This window comes from Sinocyclocheilus anshuiensis, unplaced genomic scaffold (genome assembly GCF_001515605.1).
Source record: "Sinocyclocheilus anshuiensis isolate Anshui unplaced genomic scaffold, SAMN03320099.WGS_v1.1 scaffold1948, whole genome shotgun sequence".
NCBI lineage: Eukaryota > Metazoa > Chordata > Actinopteri > Cypriniformes > Cyprinidae > Sinocyclocheilus > Sinocyclocheilus anshuiensis.
Window position 1 is genome coordinate 100830 of NW_015555827.1, and position 19362 is coordinate 120191.

General features: G+C 42.3%; 1 protein-coding gene and 1 pseudogene across 1 annotated transcript; both read right to left on the reverse strand.

Moving 5' to 3' along the window:
• Positions 1–3786: 3786 nt before the first annotated feature.
• On the reverse strand, positions 3787–10390 carry LOC107675323 (UPF0160 protein MYG1, mitochondrial-like; annotated as a pseudogene).
• Positions 10391–10966: 576 nt separating this feature from the next.
• Positions 10967–16930, reverse strand: LOC107675324 (homeobox protein Hox-A3-like). The gene is made up of 5 exons (XM_016469623.1): positions 16790–16930; positions 14884–15148; positions 13922–13957; positions 11416–11780; positions 10967–11298 (listed from the first exon to the last, which is right to left on the reverse strand). The coding sequence occupies exons 1-5, from the start codon at positions 16928–16930 to the stop codon at positions 11260–11262; spliced, it is 846 nt and encodes a 281-aa protein (XP_016325109.1). The 3' UTR covers positions 10967–11259.
• Positions 16931–19362: the final 2432 nt, after the last annotated feature.

A 19362-nucleotide genomic window follows, 5' to 3' on the forward strand; every position in this document is an offset into this window, starting at 1 on the left:
AAGGTTCAACAACTGAGACAAACTGAACCAGTTTCACAGATATTTGACGAACAGAAATGGAATAATGAGTCCCTGAACAAAAGGGAGGTAATGTCAAAAGTGACAGCTGCTTTATGCATCTCATCCGAACAGAACCATCAGCACTCTGGTAACAAGAGGTCCACAGCTTATACTAACCTCTGTTCAGTTCAGTCAAATCTACTTGCATTGCCTTGGCCGCTGAACGATCATCTGGACGCATTTGATGGTTCAATAGTTCGAAGGGAGTGGAAAGTTGTAATTTCGAGGTCCTGCCGGCACAGGGACTAGATGTCTCCCGTCTTCAGTCTTCTCCACACTAACAGCAACCAGAAGACAGCAAGTGCTAGGGTCACTGATGTAAAGGCCTTTTAATTTTATGGTTTATAAAGTTTTTAAATATGGATATTAGTCTTACACAAATGCATCAATTCACTTCAGAAGGTCTTTATTCACCCCCGGAGCCGTGTGGAGCACTTTTAATGATGGGTGGATGCACTTTATTTTGCTTCAAAATCTCAACTCCCATTCACTGCCATTATAAAGCTTGGAAGAGCCAGGACATTTTTTAATACAACTCCAATTATATTTGTCTGAAAGAAGAAAGTCATATAAAGCTAGGATGGCTTGAGGGTGAGTAAATCATGGGGTATTTTCATTTTTGGGTGAACTATCCCTTTAAAGGGGTCATAGGATCAATCTGCCATTGTTTCACTGCCGGAGCAGATGTAGACAAGAATGTCTCCTAAGCGATTGAGGTGTTCTGTTGCTGGATGTAAGAATGAATATAGCAGTCATCATTTACTCCAGACATCTGAGCCGCTGAAGACGCAGTGGATTACATTTGTTTCTGAAGGGAATGCTCCACCGATCTACTTAAATGCATCTATGTTCGCGCGAATCATTCGTGATCCAGCTTCATCTACAGAAGTGAGTATAATGTTTTGTAATGAATCTTTGCAAATCGCCTTTCCTAATAATGTGCTAATTAACAAGTTTCACGATGAATGCGGCTAACGTAAAGCTCTCTCTGAGAGCAGCTCGGAAGAGAGGGGCGGAGTCAGCAGAGCTCATTAACATTTAAAGGAAAATGTTACAAAAACAGCTTGATCTGAAAATAACTGTTTTTGACAGGGTAAAAAAGGTGTTTTTTACACTACCATTGAGAAATTTTAACCAAACTATGTTACAGACTTTTCATTAAGACCCTAAAGAATCATATCAACTTGTGGAAAATGGGCATCATATGACCCCTTTAAGGGTTTGATGGAACTTTTCTATTGCTCCTTGTGATTCAGGATCATATAGACATCTGATGATCTGTTCCCATTTCCTTCAAAACTTGTGTAAAAACTCCTGAATTTAAATGAGTTCCGCTGTCATTTTGCAGCTCCTTTACTAAATTCTGAGCTTTCAGTGTAGACAGCGTGATTGTCTCGATTTAGACTTGGACAGTGGACCCTCAGAGTCAATAATCATCCACTCAAAGAGCTCTCATACAACTGGGACGAGATAAAGGGGAGCAGCAAGCACTTTCTAGTTGAGCTTTCCAGCACATTTGCAAAACTCACAAGAACTGCAAAATTTTGAAACCAAAGAGACCCAACAAAAATAAGTTCTTGTAAAGAGACCGTAAAGTCTTTGTTACCCCTAAGTGAACTGCTGCGACATTCTCATGCCAGAACTGTATGTGATAGAGGACAGGACACTGTAAATCTTTGAGTTAACAGTTCCTTACTAACCTTCAGGCACCATACCTTAACAGTACCAGTGACTTAATTTGAAGTGTTCTTCGACAAAAAAGAAAAGGCTTATTTAGACATGAAACAAAAATCAGGAGTTTGAAGTTCAGGCATAAAAATCTTTTGATGCATAAGCACAAACTCATTTCTCCTTCTGCTCGTTTAAGTGCACCACAACCGTTTTGGCTGTGCAAAACTTCTAGCAAGAGTAACTCCAAAAACTGTTCAAAAGTTTCATTCTTGCTAGAAAGACACATTGTGACCAAGACTGTGGACTAAGAATACACACAGATGTGATGTTTACACTGGCTCTGATAATAACAGCTCTACGCAGATCTGTGGAGCTTTTTGAGTGTGTTTAGAATACAATAGAATAGAATAGCTTTTTATTGTTATTGTACAGCTTTACAACTAAATTTATTGTATTGCATGTTTAATATTGCTGGGTGTTAGTGTGCATTGTGTTTTACATGTCTGAAGTTACGTTAGCAGTTATGTGTTATCAGTGCTTGTCAGCTGTATTATAATGTATTTGTACAGCTGTAGAGTGGTATGGTCCAGTGGGAGGAGCCAGCCTATAATTTAGCTGATCTAGGCTGTATATATTGTAAATATTTTTAATTAATTTATTATCTTATTAATTAATTAATTTTTGCATGTTTTGGGATCTTTGCACATTTGTTCTGGGACATTCACAGTTTTTGAACCAATAAATTACTGTATATATATATATATGTAGATTTCACCATGTCATAATCAAGCAAGTGTTCAAAAGGTAAAGCAGAGCAAACCTTCTGCGCTTTACCTGTGAGACTGTGCCGAAGTATTAAAAGCCCATGTCTGTAGGCAGTTTTAGCTCAGACATTGGTTTTCTTATCCAAGCTTGAGCCTCTAGATTAATGTAACTAATTAATCTCCAATTAATGTAACTAAATCTCACAGTCCTTTTCAGCTTCTTTGATGAACAGCCTAATTGTTTGAGCCTCACATTCCTTTTTTTTAATAACAGGTCCAATTCTAGGTCTAATCGGCAATATAGGACCGCGGCGCTCTACTGAGTCAGTGCTGTCCTCAGGTTTTTCCACAACAGAACACTGCTCTCGGTGTTGCTTTTGAAACAAGACTCCTTTTATGACTTGTTCAGTGTCCTCTTTTGGCACAATATTTTGTCCACCATTAAAAAAATATATTTCTTTCCACAGCCGTCAAAAACATCAGTGGAAGGAGAAAGAGAAATCAATATCAAAGCAACTCCGGTCGGTAGAGTAGCTAAAAAATTCAATTCAAACCCAGAAAGGCTCAGTGGAAGCAAGTAATCAACCAAAATTCAAGACCTTCACAACATCAGGGGCCTCTTATAAAATGTGTGTCTGCCACACCAACCTGTTCAGCCAACAACAGACCAGTTTACACGACAAGCTATCAAAACCTTCATTGCTGATTGAGGAATAAGAACACTAGCAGTTCACCAAACTATATGAAGGATTTGAGAAGCATGCGTGGCACACGTCCATAAAGAGAAAACGAAGGTGCTCTACAGTACCTGTCCAACATGAGCAACCCCCAGCAAATCCAGGATATCTGTGGACTTCCTCCAACCAGATGCAGGACCGTTTCTGTATGTTTAATTCACTCACTTTCACTTGCCCTTTCCCCCATGTGTGTATGAACGAGTGAGTGAGTGAGTGAGTGAGTGTGTGTGTGTTTAGACCAGTTATGTGTGGAGTGCTTTAGTTGATAAAACTTAATTACATGAGTTTGGTTTCTGTGGTCACTACTTGCAAACAAAGTCCCTTTAATGATCCCTGATCAAAAAGAAGTAAAATTATCTGCCAGTGGGGTAAGTAAAATATTGTTAAAACTAGAGTATTTTACTTACCGCACTGGCAGATAATTTTACTTGTTTTAAGCAAACGCACTTAATTTAGTTTTTTCCCCCTGGAAACAAGACTAAATATCTTAAGTTATTTTGACTAGAAACAAGACAAAAATACTAAGTAAGATAAGCCATTTGCACTGTAGATGTCTAGTCCAGGTCTTCTGGTCTGCTGTTCTTCCCTGATCTTGATGTGAAATGCAATCCTTCCACAGGATGCAGAAAGAATCAAATAATCCACAAGATCTGTGTAAAAGTATGTACTTTTCATAGTGAGTAAACGCAGAAGGGGTTTTCAGGGTGTGTGAGGTGCTGGGTACAGCTCTGGGTGCGGTCTGCAGCGTTCTCTTGGCCATCTCCTGCGTCCGGTTACCCCCAATGAAGCCGCTGGCGTGGACGAAGATGCAGCCGGGAATCCCACTCCGCTCCGACAGCGCCTCGTCTCACAGCCCTCGCCATTCCTCCAGAAGACTCAATCTAGAGACACGGCACACGAGCAGAAGAAATCAACCTTCTCTCCCTTCAGTCGTGATGAACGATGCAGCACTGTGAGCTTTCAGCCCGAGCCGCAGTTAAACAATGCAATGAATTTATAACCAGTAACTGAACACAACAAGCCATCTGTGAGGCCTTCAGTTATTACACTCGAAGATATCAAAGTCTTTCACATCTTACATCACAAGTATACTCTTGAAAAACAGAATGGAAGCCGTTCGCGGATGGTGTCGGTCTGACAGCATTTCGCACCTGTTCTGGAAGCTGTTGAGTCCAGCCGGGACACACTGCACTCTCCAGTGTCCGCTCGGATCCGGGTACAGCACAAACTTGATGAGCACATCCAGCTTCAGCTGCTTCTCCAGCACAAACAGATGCTCTTTCCAGGGACAGCAGCAGCAGCTCCCCGCTGGGATCCACAAGACTCGACACCAGTCACAGCACTGGGCTGTTTTACTGTGAACTACAGCAGCCTGTGCAATGCATGCATGGGAAGCGGTCTTTATTTATTTTATTGACTGTTTTTCTCCATCTTGTATTACTCACACAAAAACTGAATAAAAAAGTCTGTATTACTTGACCACTCTTTTGAAGTCTTATTACTGTGATTCCACATCTTCTGTCTCATCTAGTCTCTTTAGTGTACTTGTGTCTAAGCTGTTGCTTTGCTCAGAGCAGCAGATGAGCTGAATCAGGTGTGTTTGATTGAGGAGATGTGTGGCTGGGAACCAGTGGTTTAGAGGAGGCTTTAAATAAAGACCGCACTGAGAGCCTCTTACAGGGGAATCATTCACATCACAGCCTCCAGACTGTAATGTTGAGATATTAATCACCTGATATCTGCTCTGAACCACTTGCTGCACGAACTCTCTCGCCGGGAGCCAGGCCTTCATGTAGTAATGCAAGCGGTCCTTGAACTCAGCTCCTACAAGAGCCAGCGCTTTCTGGAAGCCCTCCTGTGATTGAAAAGTTTTCATATTCAAGCAGTATTCTTTATATGATTAAAGAAATGTATTATATTGACCTGAACTTTACGCTAAGCATCTGTTCCCATTCTACACAGCGTGGTAATGTATTCAGCTGTTGTGTACTGAACGTAACTCATCTGACAGAGGCTGCATTTACAGTACATGGTTTAAGAGACTCAATCCCTGCCGTGTGGCACAGATATAACCCACGAACGTGAAGCAGGAACAACCCCTGGACTCTGATGTTCTCCGATCGGTTTCAGGCCTCATGTGTGGAAATAAATCGGACATGAGTCAGGTACATGTAAGTGGACAGACGGGATACTCTCCTGTTAATGAGTCGCACGTCACTGAAAAAAATGAGCTGCGACTGACAGTGACTCAATTCTGGGCATTGTTGCCAATCCACGGTTTTCCTCTTCCTAAAGAGGCTAGTTTTGATTAGTAATTGGGCTGGTTTTATTTCGCAGACCTGGCAACCCTGTTTCCGGCTCAGTATGTCTACCTTGAGTTGATTTGACAAGTGTATACTAATGTAAATGCAGATACTGTATACGGGTCACTTTTAAAAGATGATGTAAGCTGGTTCCCAAAAACATCAGATATAGTCAACAAATCAGAACTGGCAATCAAGAGCTGCAGTGTAAAAACAGCCAGAGCAACTCGATCTGCATTATCAATTAGACTGTTTGTGTTTAGACCAATTACATATAAAATACATCATCGATTATGAGTTTGACTCATAGATCCCTAGAAAAATGGTCTAAAGGCTGAAATATTTATACAATTTGGTTTTGTCTTCACAGGATGTTCTGATAGACCGTGATGTTGTTTTAAATCAACACTGCTTCCTAAACAGCACAGTTTTATTCTAAAATCTAAACCTGCTGATCATAAAGAGTCTTGTAGGAGAGTTCATCTGCTCGTCAGTGACTCTAGTGTAAAGTGTGAGAAGCGCTGGTCAGAGCTGTTCCAGCGAGTAACGCACCTCTCCATCACACTGGCTGATCCCGTCATCCACCTCCTCCACCGAGCTCTCGTACATCTGGAGCAGAGAGGAGTCAGACACGGTCTGTGTACTGCTCAAAGCCTTGAGACTGAACTGACCTGGTCATACAGGAGCTGCAGCTGCGGCTCGTGCTGCTCCAGAACACGCAGAGCTCAGCTTCGTCACCCAGCGCTTCTCTGGACACAAGCTGTGAAAGCATCACACACTGATGAGAAAATCACTGCAATGCTCTGACAACCTCTCGCTTTCCTCCCCAAATCAACGGGGATTATTTTGATTCATGCAACATACATGTGTTACATAATACAGACTTGCATATATTAATTACTACAGTAATATTCAACACATTGTAAGAAATTATAGTCTGCCTCGACCAAACTTCCACTCCAACTATTCTCCTTTCTCTACAAAGAGCTTAATTATCATAGAGATAATTCTTTCCAATCTCAATAATATGTAAATAGTATCTCCTGAACGTTACTTCGTCAATCGTCACCTATAGCGTGGGAGCGGCAGTAGGCCATCAAGAACCATCTGCTGGCCAAAAGGGTACTTGAATATAATTGCTAGGGATTCTAGATAATCCTATCACCTTAACATTTGGTTGTTTCCACCTGAAAGACTACCAAAGATGTGGGAACAGAAGGCTATCACTTTCATTGTTATCCACAATTTACATTTAAGACGAAACTTCATTTACATGCGGGAAGATGAAGCGGGAAGATGAACGTAATTGAGTATAAAATGTTTGAGCTTAGGATGTTCGTGGTTCATTCTGACTCCGTTGAACCCAAGGTACTACATGTACTTTGTCACTGCTATGCTGCAATAAACATCTTCATCGAGATCTTCATCGTCTTCATCACTTTTTCTTACAACATCCATAATATTGCTGCCGAAAGACTCATCTGTGCTTTTGGTGTTAATCATGGTCAGCTGATAGTAATTAATTAATACTTTCATGTCTTTAAATGTCCTTTTAATGTTTGATGTTTCAGCAAGTTCACCGTCAGTCGCTGATTGTTTACAGCTGGACGAATGCTATATCTTGAAGCCTAACTGGTGGAATCAGATTTGAACAGAAAAGTGATTCAGCTGTAAATCAGGTCAAGAGAGGCCCTCATCTCGAAGTACAAAACCATAACCTATTGCATATCACTTCTGAATGAGTCTGTTGAACTGTTTATATTTACAATGATATGAATGTGAGGTGATGAGATCTGTAAACAACTGTATCGAGTACTACTATCCTAAGTGTTATATATTATCACTATCATTCTGAAGACCCAGGCATAGACTTCTGTCCTCTGTAGGACATTATATTTAGTGACTTTCTCTGAGAGCGCAGTGTTTCAGAGCACAGTCAGGGCTTTATCAGAGGTTTGATCATAAACACTCCCTCTTTAAATATGACTGATACTGACAGAGTGATCAGATTTAGCACTCTTAGGGAAATATGATCATGTTTTGAATTCATCATTTAAATCTGGCTAATTTTCAAATTGTTTGTCGTAACTAAACATCTCAGAAATATTTTATGGGGTTTCAAATCGGAATATGGCTTTTTGTTACTTCTGTAGGACAAACATCATGTTAATCAGGCATTTTGGGGAAATTATAGATCGACATTTGAGATATTCTTGTGAAAATGTTGCCAAGTTATTACTCCCATTATTACACTTCTTTTTTCATTACGGTTTGCCCCAAGAACACATTAATATGCAAATTAAATCAAATCTATAGATTCATTGAATAAAATGGGAATATCAATTTATGGACATTTTACACACATATTCCACAAAATATTATATCAGATCATTCTGTTATAGTTGAGAATCATCTTTGTACAAAATTTGGCTAAAAATAGCCTGAAACCTAAAAACTGGTGAATGAAAAAAATTAATCATTGTTAATGTCTAAACATGCCTTTTCATGTCTATTTTTTTTTTAAATAACTTAGTCCTAGCGTCCACTACAAAGGACATATAATAATATTAAAAAATATTTCTTATTCTCCAACCAATGTAATGACAAAGTTTTTTACTCTTTATGGAGGATATTATATACAGGGGTAAAAAGTATTCAAAAATTATACTCAAGTGAAAGTACAGATACTCAGTGGAAATGCTACTCAATTAAAAGTACAAGTATCCAGCCAAAAACATACTTGAGTAAAAGTAAAAGAGTACAACTTTAAGTTTTACTCGAATATTAAAAAAGTACAAGTACTCCAAATAAAGAAATAAAGGAGATTCTTATTTCTCCATGTTGAACCACCTTCTCAATGCAAAATGAAACTGCTTAATTAAACTGAATAGAATGTTTTGTCAGACAGATAGAAAGGTTTGGTTAAAGTGAGAAACAAAACAAAACAACAGTACAAGTCATCTAGTGCAACGACAATTAAAATACAGCCCTTAAAGAGATACACCATCCTGTACCCCCTCATGCCATGTCCTCAGACGAAGAGTTTTAGGGGAAAATCATCTCTCTGCATGTAATGCAAGTGTGCAGGACGTCCAAAGATAATGCTTGAAAAACTACACCATTACACAGAGAAGGTGACCCCAAACAACACCTACTGATGAATCCATGTCTTGTTTAGCTTGTCTGGGTCTGGGTTTATCTTGTTTGCTGTACAGCGCGTCACACAGCAGCTTTTAGACACTGTTCTGTGTTTTGTAATAAGTCAGAAATGACGCAGTACAGAGTCGATGCAGAGGTTGGATTGGTTTCCCTCGGTGTGGGCGAGGACATCTCCAGTCTTCAGTTTTAGATGGAGTCTGCCTTTAAACAGCCAGACGTGATGCAGAGGCCACATAGAACTAAAACAAACATTCACTTTGTGAAAGAACACTTAATTCATCTTTTAATTGTTAATTTGGTGCATTTAGAGGTTTTTCTCAACAAATACTGATATATAATTATTTGCGACTAATTAGATTAATTAATGAGCAAAGCATGTAATTATTTAGATGAAAAAAACTAATTCATTGACAGTCCTAACTGTTGCTCAATATATCATTATAATACCACTGGATCCACTCCATAATAAGAGCATCACTACACATGATTTACTTTTTTTTTTTTGTAGATTTGTTATATTTAATTTAAAAAAAAACAATCATTCCCACCACAACATGAATTATCAAATCTGAGGAAACGGTGTAATATATTGGCTGAATGCAACTATAATCAGTGATGATAATTTAAATAAGGCAAACTTCTGAACTTGATGGAAGTTAAAACTGAAGCTGAAATGTGTGCTTGATGCATGAAAACAAACATCACTGGTTCTCACGCGTCAAAAGCACCTTTGAGCTTCTGTTTATCATATTTAATGTGCATAAGATGAAATAAAAACGCAAAAATGTAATGAGTACTTTTCAAGTTGAGATCGTAAGGAGTGACTGATATGCAGATGAGGTTACAGTAAAACTGCCGATACACTAAAGGCAGTCTTCCCCTGACTGGGGTTTACAAAGGGATTACGCATGGCTTTATAAATCTGGAAACACTTTCAGGACGCAATCTACGGCGAGTTTTGTATGAGTACCTCTGGTGATGGTCGTAGCGCTGGAGCATATACTCTCCTCCGACATCGACCACTACATCTCACTGAGCCAGGAGAACACACACACACAGTTACACACAAACACACACACACACACACACACACACACACACACACACACACACACACACACACAGTTACACACACACTCACATAACCGTGCACGTGCAGATGAGACTGTGTTCCCTCTCATAGGTTCACTTCAATGCTGCGATGTCGTCATTGCTATGGGAACACCTCCGGTGTGACGAATGTCTGAAGCCCTTATACCATCACGCCAATTTATTGGCCAATAGCGCTTAGCACCGCCCCAAGCATACGTCACGTATGCTCATATATGCGTGCTGCGCTATTTCATCAGATTCATCAGTAGGAACGGCCAGCATCGCAGCATTGAAGTGAACCTATTCAGGGAACCAAGGTTACATACCTAACCCAGATGTTCCCTCTCATAGGTTCACTTCAATGCTGTGATGACGTCATCGCTATGGGAACGCTATACCATCTCGCCTGACGTACCTAAGATATCTGGAAGAGCGAGGAAAGAGTCTGCTCAAACGGAAGAGACCCGGGAGCCAAGAGCCATCCTCACGTCCAGACAAGTAGAACTTTTGTTCCGATATGTTTGTGTTTGTGATGAAGTCTGGTTCCTGTCGCGCACCTTGTACTCCGGAAGCTGCCGCAGCAGGAAACACACCAGAACGTCATCGCAGTGAAACGTGCCGTTATGAGTCCCGATCCTCATCTTCATCAGAAACACGCTGCGGATCGCCTTCATGAACTCTTCCTCTTCCTCCTGTCGGGTTTTCCGCGTTAGCGTCAGCAGGCGGACCGGAGTGCCACGCGTCAGATCTCCTCTCAGTGTGTCATATGAACAACTTCATCTGGTTCTGCGCCATTAAGGAGATATTTTAATGCGCCGAGCTGTGTGAATCTCAAGATTTGTTGGCAAAGTAATTGCATGGTCAGGTGTTTCAAGCTTCTCTTCATGTTTTATTCAAACTACCTGTGCAGCAGTTCTACTGTTACACCACCGGAGCAAGTCCACTGCTGGTCAAAGCCAACCCCTGCATGATTCTCATGGCTACAGGAACCAAGATCTATCTCAGCTGCATGAATTATTAACTTCAATCAATACACTTTTACTGCTTAAGTTAGTAAAAAGCAATGTACAAAGAAACGGGTGTTGTGTCAGAATCCTCCTCAGTTAAAACTAAATGTATCCAAGCAAAAACACTTGATCATTTTTTTCTAAATCAACAAAATGAAGAGAGGAAAGAGCACTTTTCTCTTCAAAGTAAGTTTAATGCATAAAGGAAGTGAGCTTGTTTAATTACAATGGTCCGTTCTCAAATAGAGGCAAACGTCTGACATTACATAATGAAGACGAGCGGATCTCCTGACAAGGACAGCTCGTTATTTAAAGATCGTTAATTGATTAGAAAAGCATTCAGACTCACAGAAATACATTTACTTAAGTGCTATACATCACTGCATTAGTTTATCATGTTATTGCTGCGGGGCTCTGCCCTGACACTTGTGAAATCAGAGGAATCGGTTCAGGAGCTGCTCTTCAGTCAGTCACTGCTGCTGCTGCTGCTACTGCTCGAGGAATGCTGCAAAACCACAAGAGACACAGCATTCAGACACTGAACCATTCAACACATGAGCTTCAACAGCCTGACCTGTGTGAGGAATGAGGGAGCTGCGTGATGTTTGATGCTGCCTCTTACCTTGCCGTGCTTCATGTGTTTATGCTCCTTGTGAGCTTTATGCCCTTTCTTCATCTTCTTCATCTTCTTGTGTTTCTTGTGTCCAGGTGCGCCGATTCCGGCCGGGGGACCCCCATACTGCGGCACAGGGCAGGGGTGTCCTGCTGCAGGGAACGGCGCGTGCGGCGCGGTCACAGCCGGGGGAAAGGGGTGCTGGTATGGTGTGCTGTAAGGCATGGCTGAGGGCTGGTTCATGCCGGGAGGATAGACGGGGTTGGGTCCGGGTGGGTAGGATGGGATGGGCATGGCTGGATATGCTGGGTTTGGAGGTGCAGGAAAGGCAGGATTGGGCGGCTGAATGGCTGGAGGTCCTGCGTATGGAGGTCCTAGGAGACGAAAAACAACAATACATGAATGCACAGAAGGGTTTAGAAAAAAAACTAATCTACAATAGGAAAATCCCCTTCATGCTCTTCCAACCCAGACTGTGCCGAAACAGGTTTGTTCATAAAATGACAACAGATGATTGTAAATGCCAGACTCCAAAACAGCATCATCATAACGGGCCATGCTGTATGACACTGCATTCGAAATCACCGTCCGCTTTCATGCCATTCTACTTACAATTTAGTGTTTCACTGAAGAAAGGAAATACTGTACAGTCACAGCAGGTTGAACAGCATGAGGGTGAGTAAAGGACATAAGAAAAATGACATTTTCAGATTTTGCCTGAACCTTCTTCTTTAAAGGGTTAGTCCACCCAAAAATGAACGTTCTGTCATTAATTACTGAAATTGGATTTATGAAGGGTCAGAAAGCTCTGGGATTTCATCAAAAATATCTAATATAAAAAGTATTGAGCCTTTTAAGATTGTCATTTATTTAGGTCAAATGTGTCCAGTGCTGCTCCTGGAGGAAAACGTCCACCAGAGTTCAGCTCCAACCCCAATCATGCTCACACTCACACTCGCCCGCACACTCACACTCTCACACTCTCACACACACACACTCTCACACTCACACACACACTAATGTACACACACTCACTCGTATTCGCACACTAATGCACTCACACACACACACACACTCATACTAACACACTAATGCACTCGCACGCACACACACACTCGTACTCGCACACACACGCACACACACACACACTCACTCGTACTCGCACACTAATGCACTCGCACGCACACACACACTCGTACTCGCACACTAATGCACTCGCACGCACACACACACTCGTACTCGCACACTAATGCACTCGCACGCACACACACACTCGTACTCGCACACTAATGCACTCGCACGCACACACACACTCGTACTCGCACACTAATGCACTCGCACGCACACACACACTCGTACTCGCACACTAATGCACTCGCACGCACACACACACTCGTACTCGCACACTAATGCACTCGCACGCACACACACACTCGTACTCGCACACTAATGCACTCGCACGCACACACACACTCGTACTCGCACACTAATGCACTCGCACGCACACACACACTCGTACTCGCACACTAATGCACTCGCACGCACACACACACTCGTACTCGCACACTAATGCACTCGCACGCACACACACACTCGTACTCGCACACTAATGCACTCGCACGCACACACACACTCGTACTCGCACACTAATGCACTCGCACGCACACACACACTCGTACTCGCACACTAATGCACTCGCACGCACACACACACTCGTACTCGCACACTAATGCACTCGCACGCACACACACACTCGTACTCGCACACTAATGCACTCGCACGCACACACACACTCGTACTCGCACACTAATGCACTCGCACGCACACACACACTCGTACTCGCACACTAATGCACTCGCACGCACACACACACTCGTACTCGCACACTAATGCACTCGCACGCACACACACACTCGTACTCGCACACTAATGCACTCGCACGCACACACACACTCGTACTCGCACACTAATGCACTCGCACGCACACACACACTCGTACTCGCACACTAATGCACTCGCACGCACACACACACTCGTACTCGCACACTAATGCACTCGCACGCACACACACACTCGTACTCGCACACTAATGCACTCGCACGCACACACACACTCGTACTCGCACACTAATGCACTCGCACGCACACACACACTCGTACTCGCACACTAATGCACTCGCACGCACACACACACTCGTACTCGCACACTAATGCACTCGCACGCACACACACACTCGTACTCGCACACTAATGCACTCGCACGCACACACACACTCGTACTCGCACACTAATGCACTCGCACGCACACACACACTCGTACTCGCACACTAATGCACTCACACACACACACACACTCGTACTTGCACACTAATGCACTCGCACACACACACACACACACACACACACAGCTAAACTCTGCAGGACTGAACACCCCTGATTGAGGCACAACACAGACAGTGATGCGTTGAGAAATGATTAATGAATGTATTTGGTGAAAACATGAAAGCAAAACTCACCTTGATTTGGCCACATGTTCGTCTCTTCCAAATGATCTGCGACAAATAAAAAGACTTTATTCACTGATGTAAAGTGAACAAACACTACTGTCCACCAAAGATGTACCGCGTTCACTCTGTCCACCTCAAACCGGTTATGCGCTGAACAGATATTTACTACAAATACGGTTTATTTATAGTAATCGCCTGCACTACATTCAGCAGCGCCTAAAATAGCCAAAGACGAGTATGCAGTTAAAGCAGTTCAATCTGCTTTCTAGATTGTGGATGTCAGACTGGAGTCGAGACAGTTAACAGTCAAGAGGAAGTTATTTAAAACAACCGGTATGTGAAAGCTGATCGAATGTAAAGCTCAACTGATCTGGGATTGTACTGCCATCCTTACACACCTTCTCTGGCGTCACTGTGACTGTATCGGTCCAATCAGCACGCTTGCTTTAATAAGTTGTGTACACTGTTGTGTATATGCATTTCATTTGCACTTATTTTACAGATGAATTGTGATGAGGAATCCTGCCAATCTATTCACCACATTCGCAATAAAAATGGGAAATAATAATAATAATCAGCCAAAAAAAAATAAATTATTTTTCCAGATGACTATGATTTTTACATTTAGTTTCATTTCTCCTCATTAAATAGGCGTTACTCAAATAAGACACAATTATTTGTTTTTCCCCTGAAACTGCGCATGTAGTCCACATCCGGGGACTGGCACACTTCCTCTGGAAACGCCCTGGACAAGCAGCTCTCTCTCTCTCTCTCTCTCTCACACACACACACACACACTCTCTCTCTCTCTCTCTCTCTACAAACGGGAACTTGTGATTGTCAAGAAACTCAAAATACACATTCCGTTCACGTTAAAAGTCAATGATATGAAATAACGTATAATTTATAACGTAATAACTAAGAATGTCACCCCCAATCAGGCCACAGATAACCGCGTTTAGAGCACATACCTTCTTCCCAGGAGAGCTTCCAGGCACTGACTTCCGCTTCCGCGTTCCGCGAGCTCACCGAGCACCGCCGTGACGTCACGGCCGCGAGCGCACTCTGACCGAGCACCGAGAGCAGCTCGCGCCTGAAGCGGAGACCGGGTGTGATCAGAGCAGATCCAGCAGCAGCAGCTCCTTCGTTATCTGTACTGCTGCTGAAGATCTTAACGAGCTGCTTCAAGTCAGTTCTTTCTGCACTAGAGCACTGCAATGCTGCAGAAACTCCCGGCTGTAAACAGAGCTTACATGTTTACAGACTAAGCTAAAGCAACCTGCTTGTTTAAAGTAAGGATAGCCCCACCAGACACTTGCTTAGCCCCCCAAGGATTTACTATGATGTTCAGTTTTTCATTAACATTGAAAAATAAACATTAAAAACCTAATTTAGAAAAAAGGGCCTATATGTGACCTATAAACAGTTGATATTATGATATTATGGGGGGGGAGTCCAGCAACACGCTACAGAGAGAGAGATTCGAGTAAAGAACTGACGGAGCTTTCTAGCGCTGCATTATCGGCGCATATTCTCCGAGACAACGAGAGACGAAACTACTGATAACGGCATATCGCTGTCTTACATTATTCCCTTAATATTTCTCTTGTGGCCCGTAGAGAGAGAAACACGAGAAGAAATGTATTTCGCGTTAAACAGGTTGTTTTTGAAAATCGGTGCACGAAATAAAGCTGCTCTTAATTTTCATTGAGGACTGCAGTGTTCATCATTTTAATTATAGGCCTATAATTAATTGTATACATTAATAGACATGTAAAATAAAAAAAAAACTTTTTAAATATTTTGAGTGAGGAGTAAGCTAACAGCCTAAACTTTAATTATTCTCTGCACTATGAAATTATTGCGGGCCAATAAGATGCGTCTTATACTTTCACTCAGTTTAATTAGTTCGTTAGCACCTCTCTGAGCTGTTCAGCCCCTCCTCCTTGTATTTTTTTATTTGTATTTTGTCATTCTCAGTGGAACTGTCCTGGTAAAATAAATGAAAATAATTCAGTCCATTCTAAAGGAAAATGAAAAGTATCAAGATATTATTATCAGCATAGCATGAGTAATAAGCCCAGAAGCAGCTATACTAATGTTCTGGCGAGCAGGCAAGGAAGAGGAGATGAGGATCCGTTTGCCTTTTCTGTTTCATTTTTATTTTCAAACAAACCTGAGAAAGCAGTCCAAGAACGCAGCAGCAGAAGAAAACTAGCACTGGACAGAACTAAATACACAGGAACACGAGGAACTTAAAACGTGAACACAATCAACCAAAGAGAAACTATGAAGACACAGGAACAGAAACTATAACAGAATGTGACGATTAAGGAGCGTCAAATATTACTGTAGGAGCACATGCAAGCCTATAACACGTGTGTTGCGTGACTCAGTGACGGTCATTAATGAACATCGAGGGATATTTTAACATATAACAAATATCCCAGTAAACACTGCTGATAGAGTTAGAAGTGAGATATTATACATGAAGTGAATATTGTGTTTTAAAGCGCCTGCGTGAACACTAAACACAGCAGTGAGGGCTGGGGAGAAACCGCAGACGTTCCCGTGAATGATTAATGGCATGTTGTTGGGAGAGCAGGCCATAAGAGCGCAGTGTCCACTTTCATCATGTTACAGAGCAGAGAGAAAATAAGCTCCACGAGAGCAGGGTCTGGAGCGTCACTTTCTGCCACACTGTGGAAAACTATAGTGCTGGCCGTTTAGCTCAGGTCTCACAGAGCTGTCTGAGCATTTGGATGCACACACATCTTCAGGATCATCCTCCCGATCTGCAGTTATCATGACCGGAAAGCCTTTTCGCAGGTGACCATCTCAAACGGTCTCCTCTCATAAACTCCTGTCCTCTGTCACCAGAAAGGTGCTGTCCGCGGACAGAAAGCCCTTCAGCCGTGTGGCACAGAATACGGTGGCTTTAGACAGCAGAGGCACAGAAGGACACGTTTCTCGGGTTTCAGATGGACGCCACAGGCCTGAGCGTGTGCTGATGCCCATCTTATTTCTCTCAGATGCAGAGTCAGAATCAAATTCAGCATGTCTACACTCTTCTATATTGCCTCAACGGATTGTTTCAGGACTTTCTAAGCTTGCCCTGCTGTCCTGAGCATTTAAAACATGTGAAACACGTTAACTTCGTTAGGCACAGCAAACGCACTGCACAGGGTCACGTTTACATTCACATGTGTGCCTTTTATTCAAAGTGACTTACAAAAGAGGAACTAAAGCTCTTTATCAAAAAGCCAACAATATTCATAAAATACAGAGCAAGGTTTCTTAAGCCCGGGATGCACTGCACGATTTTTGGCTGTCCCAGACGAAAGATTGCCATCGTGAAGCAATCGTGGCGATTTCTGTGATCGTGGCTCTTAATCGCTGGTCCTATGGCGTACAGTGAGAGAGGTTCAAAGACGGGCGTTTTCCCGGTCTTGCGACCAAAGATAGCCTACGATAGTTTTCTGACAGTGTCAGAAATTCAGCATGATCAACGCACAGTGTGTTTGCTGCAACGACCTGCGTCTACTCAGCAGCCAATGAAGCTGCAACATGAAATGACGTATTGATCCACGTGACCAGCGGCGCTACAATTTCAATGCCATGGAGGCAAAAAAAGTAGAAGGTATACTGGTATGTGGGATACCCATACAGAACACATTCTTGTTGAGTTGTGGCAGCAGAGGGCATGTTTGTACGACGTGTCCTCTAGCTGCTATCATGACCGCACCAAAAAGAACATAGCATGAAGGAGATCGCGGAGGAACTGCAGCTGTTCCCTGTACAAAACTGGCATCCCAAGTTGTCCTCTTTTCCCGAGCCATGAGCGGGTCCATATTGCCCTCTTCCGCCGGCGCCTCTTCTTTGTTTCAGCGCACGTGAAAAGCACAACTGCCAAAGCGCGATCCATCTTGATGTACCGTATTTGTTTACCACTAGCGTATGCTGATGACGTTGCGCTAACGTGTGTCGCAGCCGTCGCAGCCTACGATTCAATAGGTGTCATCATCGTACAGTCTACATGCTTGTCGTACCCAAGTTTAAACGATCCATGTCGCACAGTGTGATAAAGTAATGATCTTATAGGATTGCTAAAATCGTGCAGTGTATCCCGGGCTTTAGCCAGCTAGAGGAGCTCTCCGGGAGCAGGGTTGGAGATCGCTTTCACTCATTCTGCCCAGTTCTGTTGATTCTCAGATTCTGCCTTTGACTTTCACCTATCTTCTTGAATGAGCCCATCTCCACCGACACGGAGCTCAGGTGATCTGCAGCAGTGGCTCTGTCGCAGACAGAGTAACTGTTTTCTTTTCTTTTTTTTTTTTTTTTAAAGTGACGTGACATGTACTCTCTAACCATTAGGCCACGATTTTTAATACAATAAAAATAAATAAAAAATCAAAAGATACTTTAAATGTGAAATTAAAACCGCCAGCAGATGGCAGCAAGTCACTGTTAATAAGTGAGTCATTGCGATTGAACCGAATCATTTAAACGGTTGATTCATCGGGACATTCTAAAACGCTTAACGTGAAAAACGCTTAACATTTAACACAACACCGACCGGGGAAAACCAAATTTCTGTCAAACTTTACTTATAATAAACACTTATTCAGCGTATAAAGTGAATAATATCACGTTAAGTGTTCTCCCCCATAGAAGTCCATTATAAGGAAACAGCTTAACGTGTTATGATCCAAAAGCGCAGACAAATCAATAAACTTCACAATGAAGGCTTTGTTGTCCCGTTGTTTGGGGGCGTTGACCCTGTTTGCATGGCTCGCTTAGATCATTACCAGAGCCACAGAAAGAGAGAGTTGCGTCAACGGAAGTCCAAAACGCTCGATCGTCACGTGACTCATGTTATGGCAATTATTGAGTTGGAGAGACAGAACTGTGATTTTTGGTAATTAGTAGACCAGTGTTCCCAAACCCCAAACCTAGGACCCCCTGCACTGCACATTTTGTATGTCTCCCTAATCAGACACCCAATTTAGTTCTTGCAGTCTCTACTAACGAGCTGATGAGTGGAATCAGGTGTGTTAGATAAGGTGCAGGGCCCGGGGGCCTCCAGGACAGGTTTGGGAACCACTGTAGTAGACCATAAAATGATTTATTTACATTATAAAATAATGTATACGTAGTGTATATATGTAGTTATATCAGTGTTGTTTTTAAAAGATTAAATCGGCTAATATTTGAGGATTAATGTGGTCAGCTATCCTTACCTGCCTTGTTAACATATTTTATCCGTGTATGCGACATCGTGGTCTTCTGCCAAGGTAACTTCAGCCTCTCTATATAAATATAATTATACGTATTATACGTGATGTGTGTGTGTGTGTTCTTACAACTTGCTTGTTAGTCAAGTTCAATCACAAATATACCGGTTCATTGTCGTTTTACTAATCTCATGGAAAATGTTAAGTTTGTTGTGT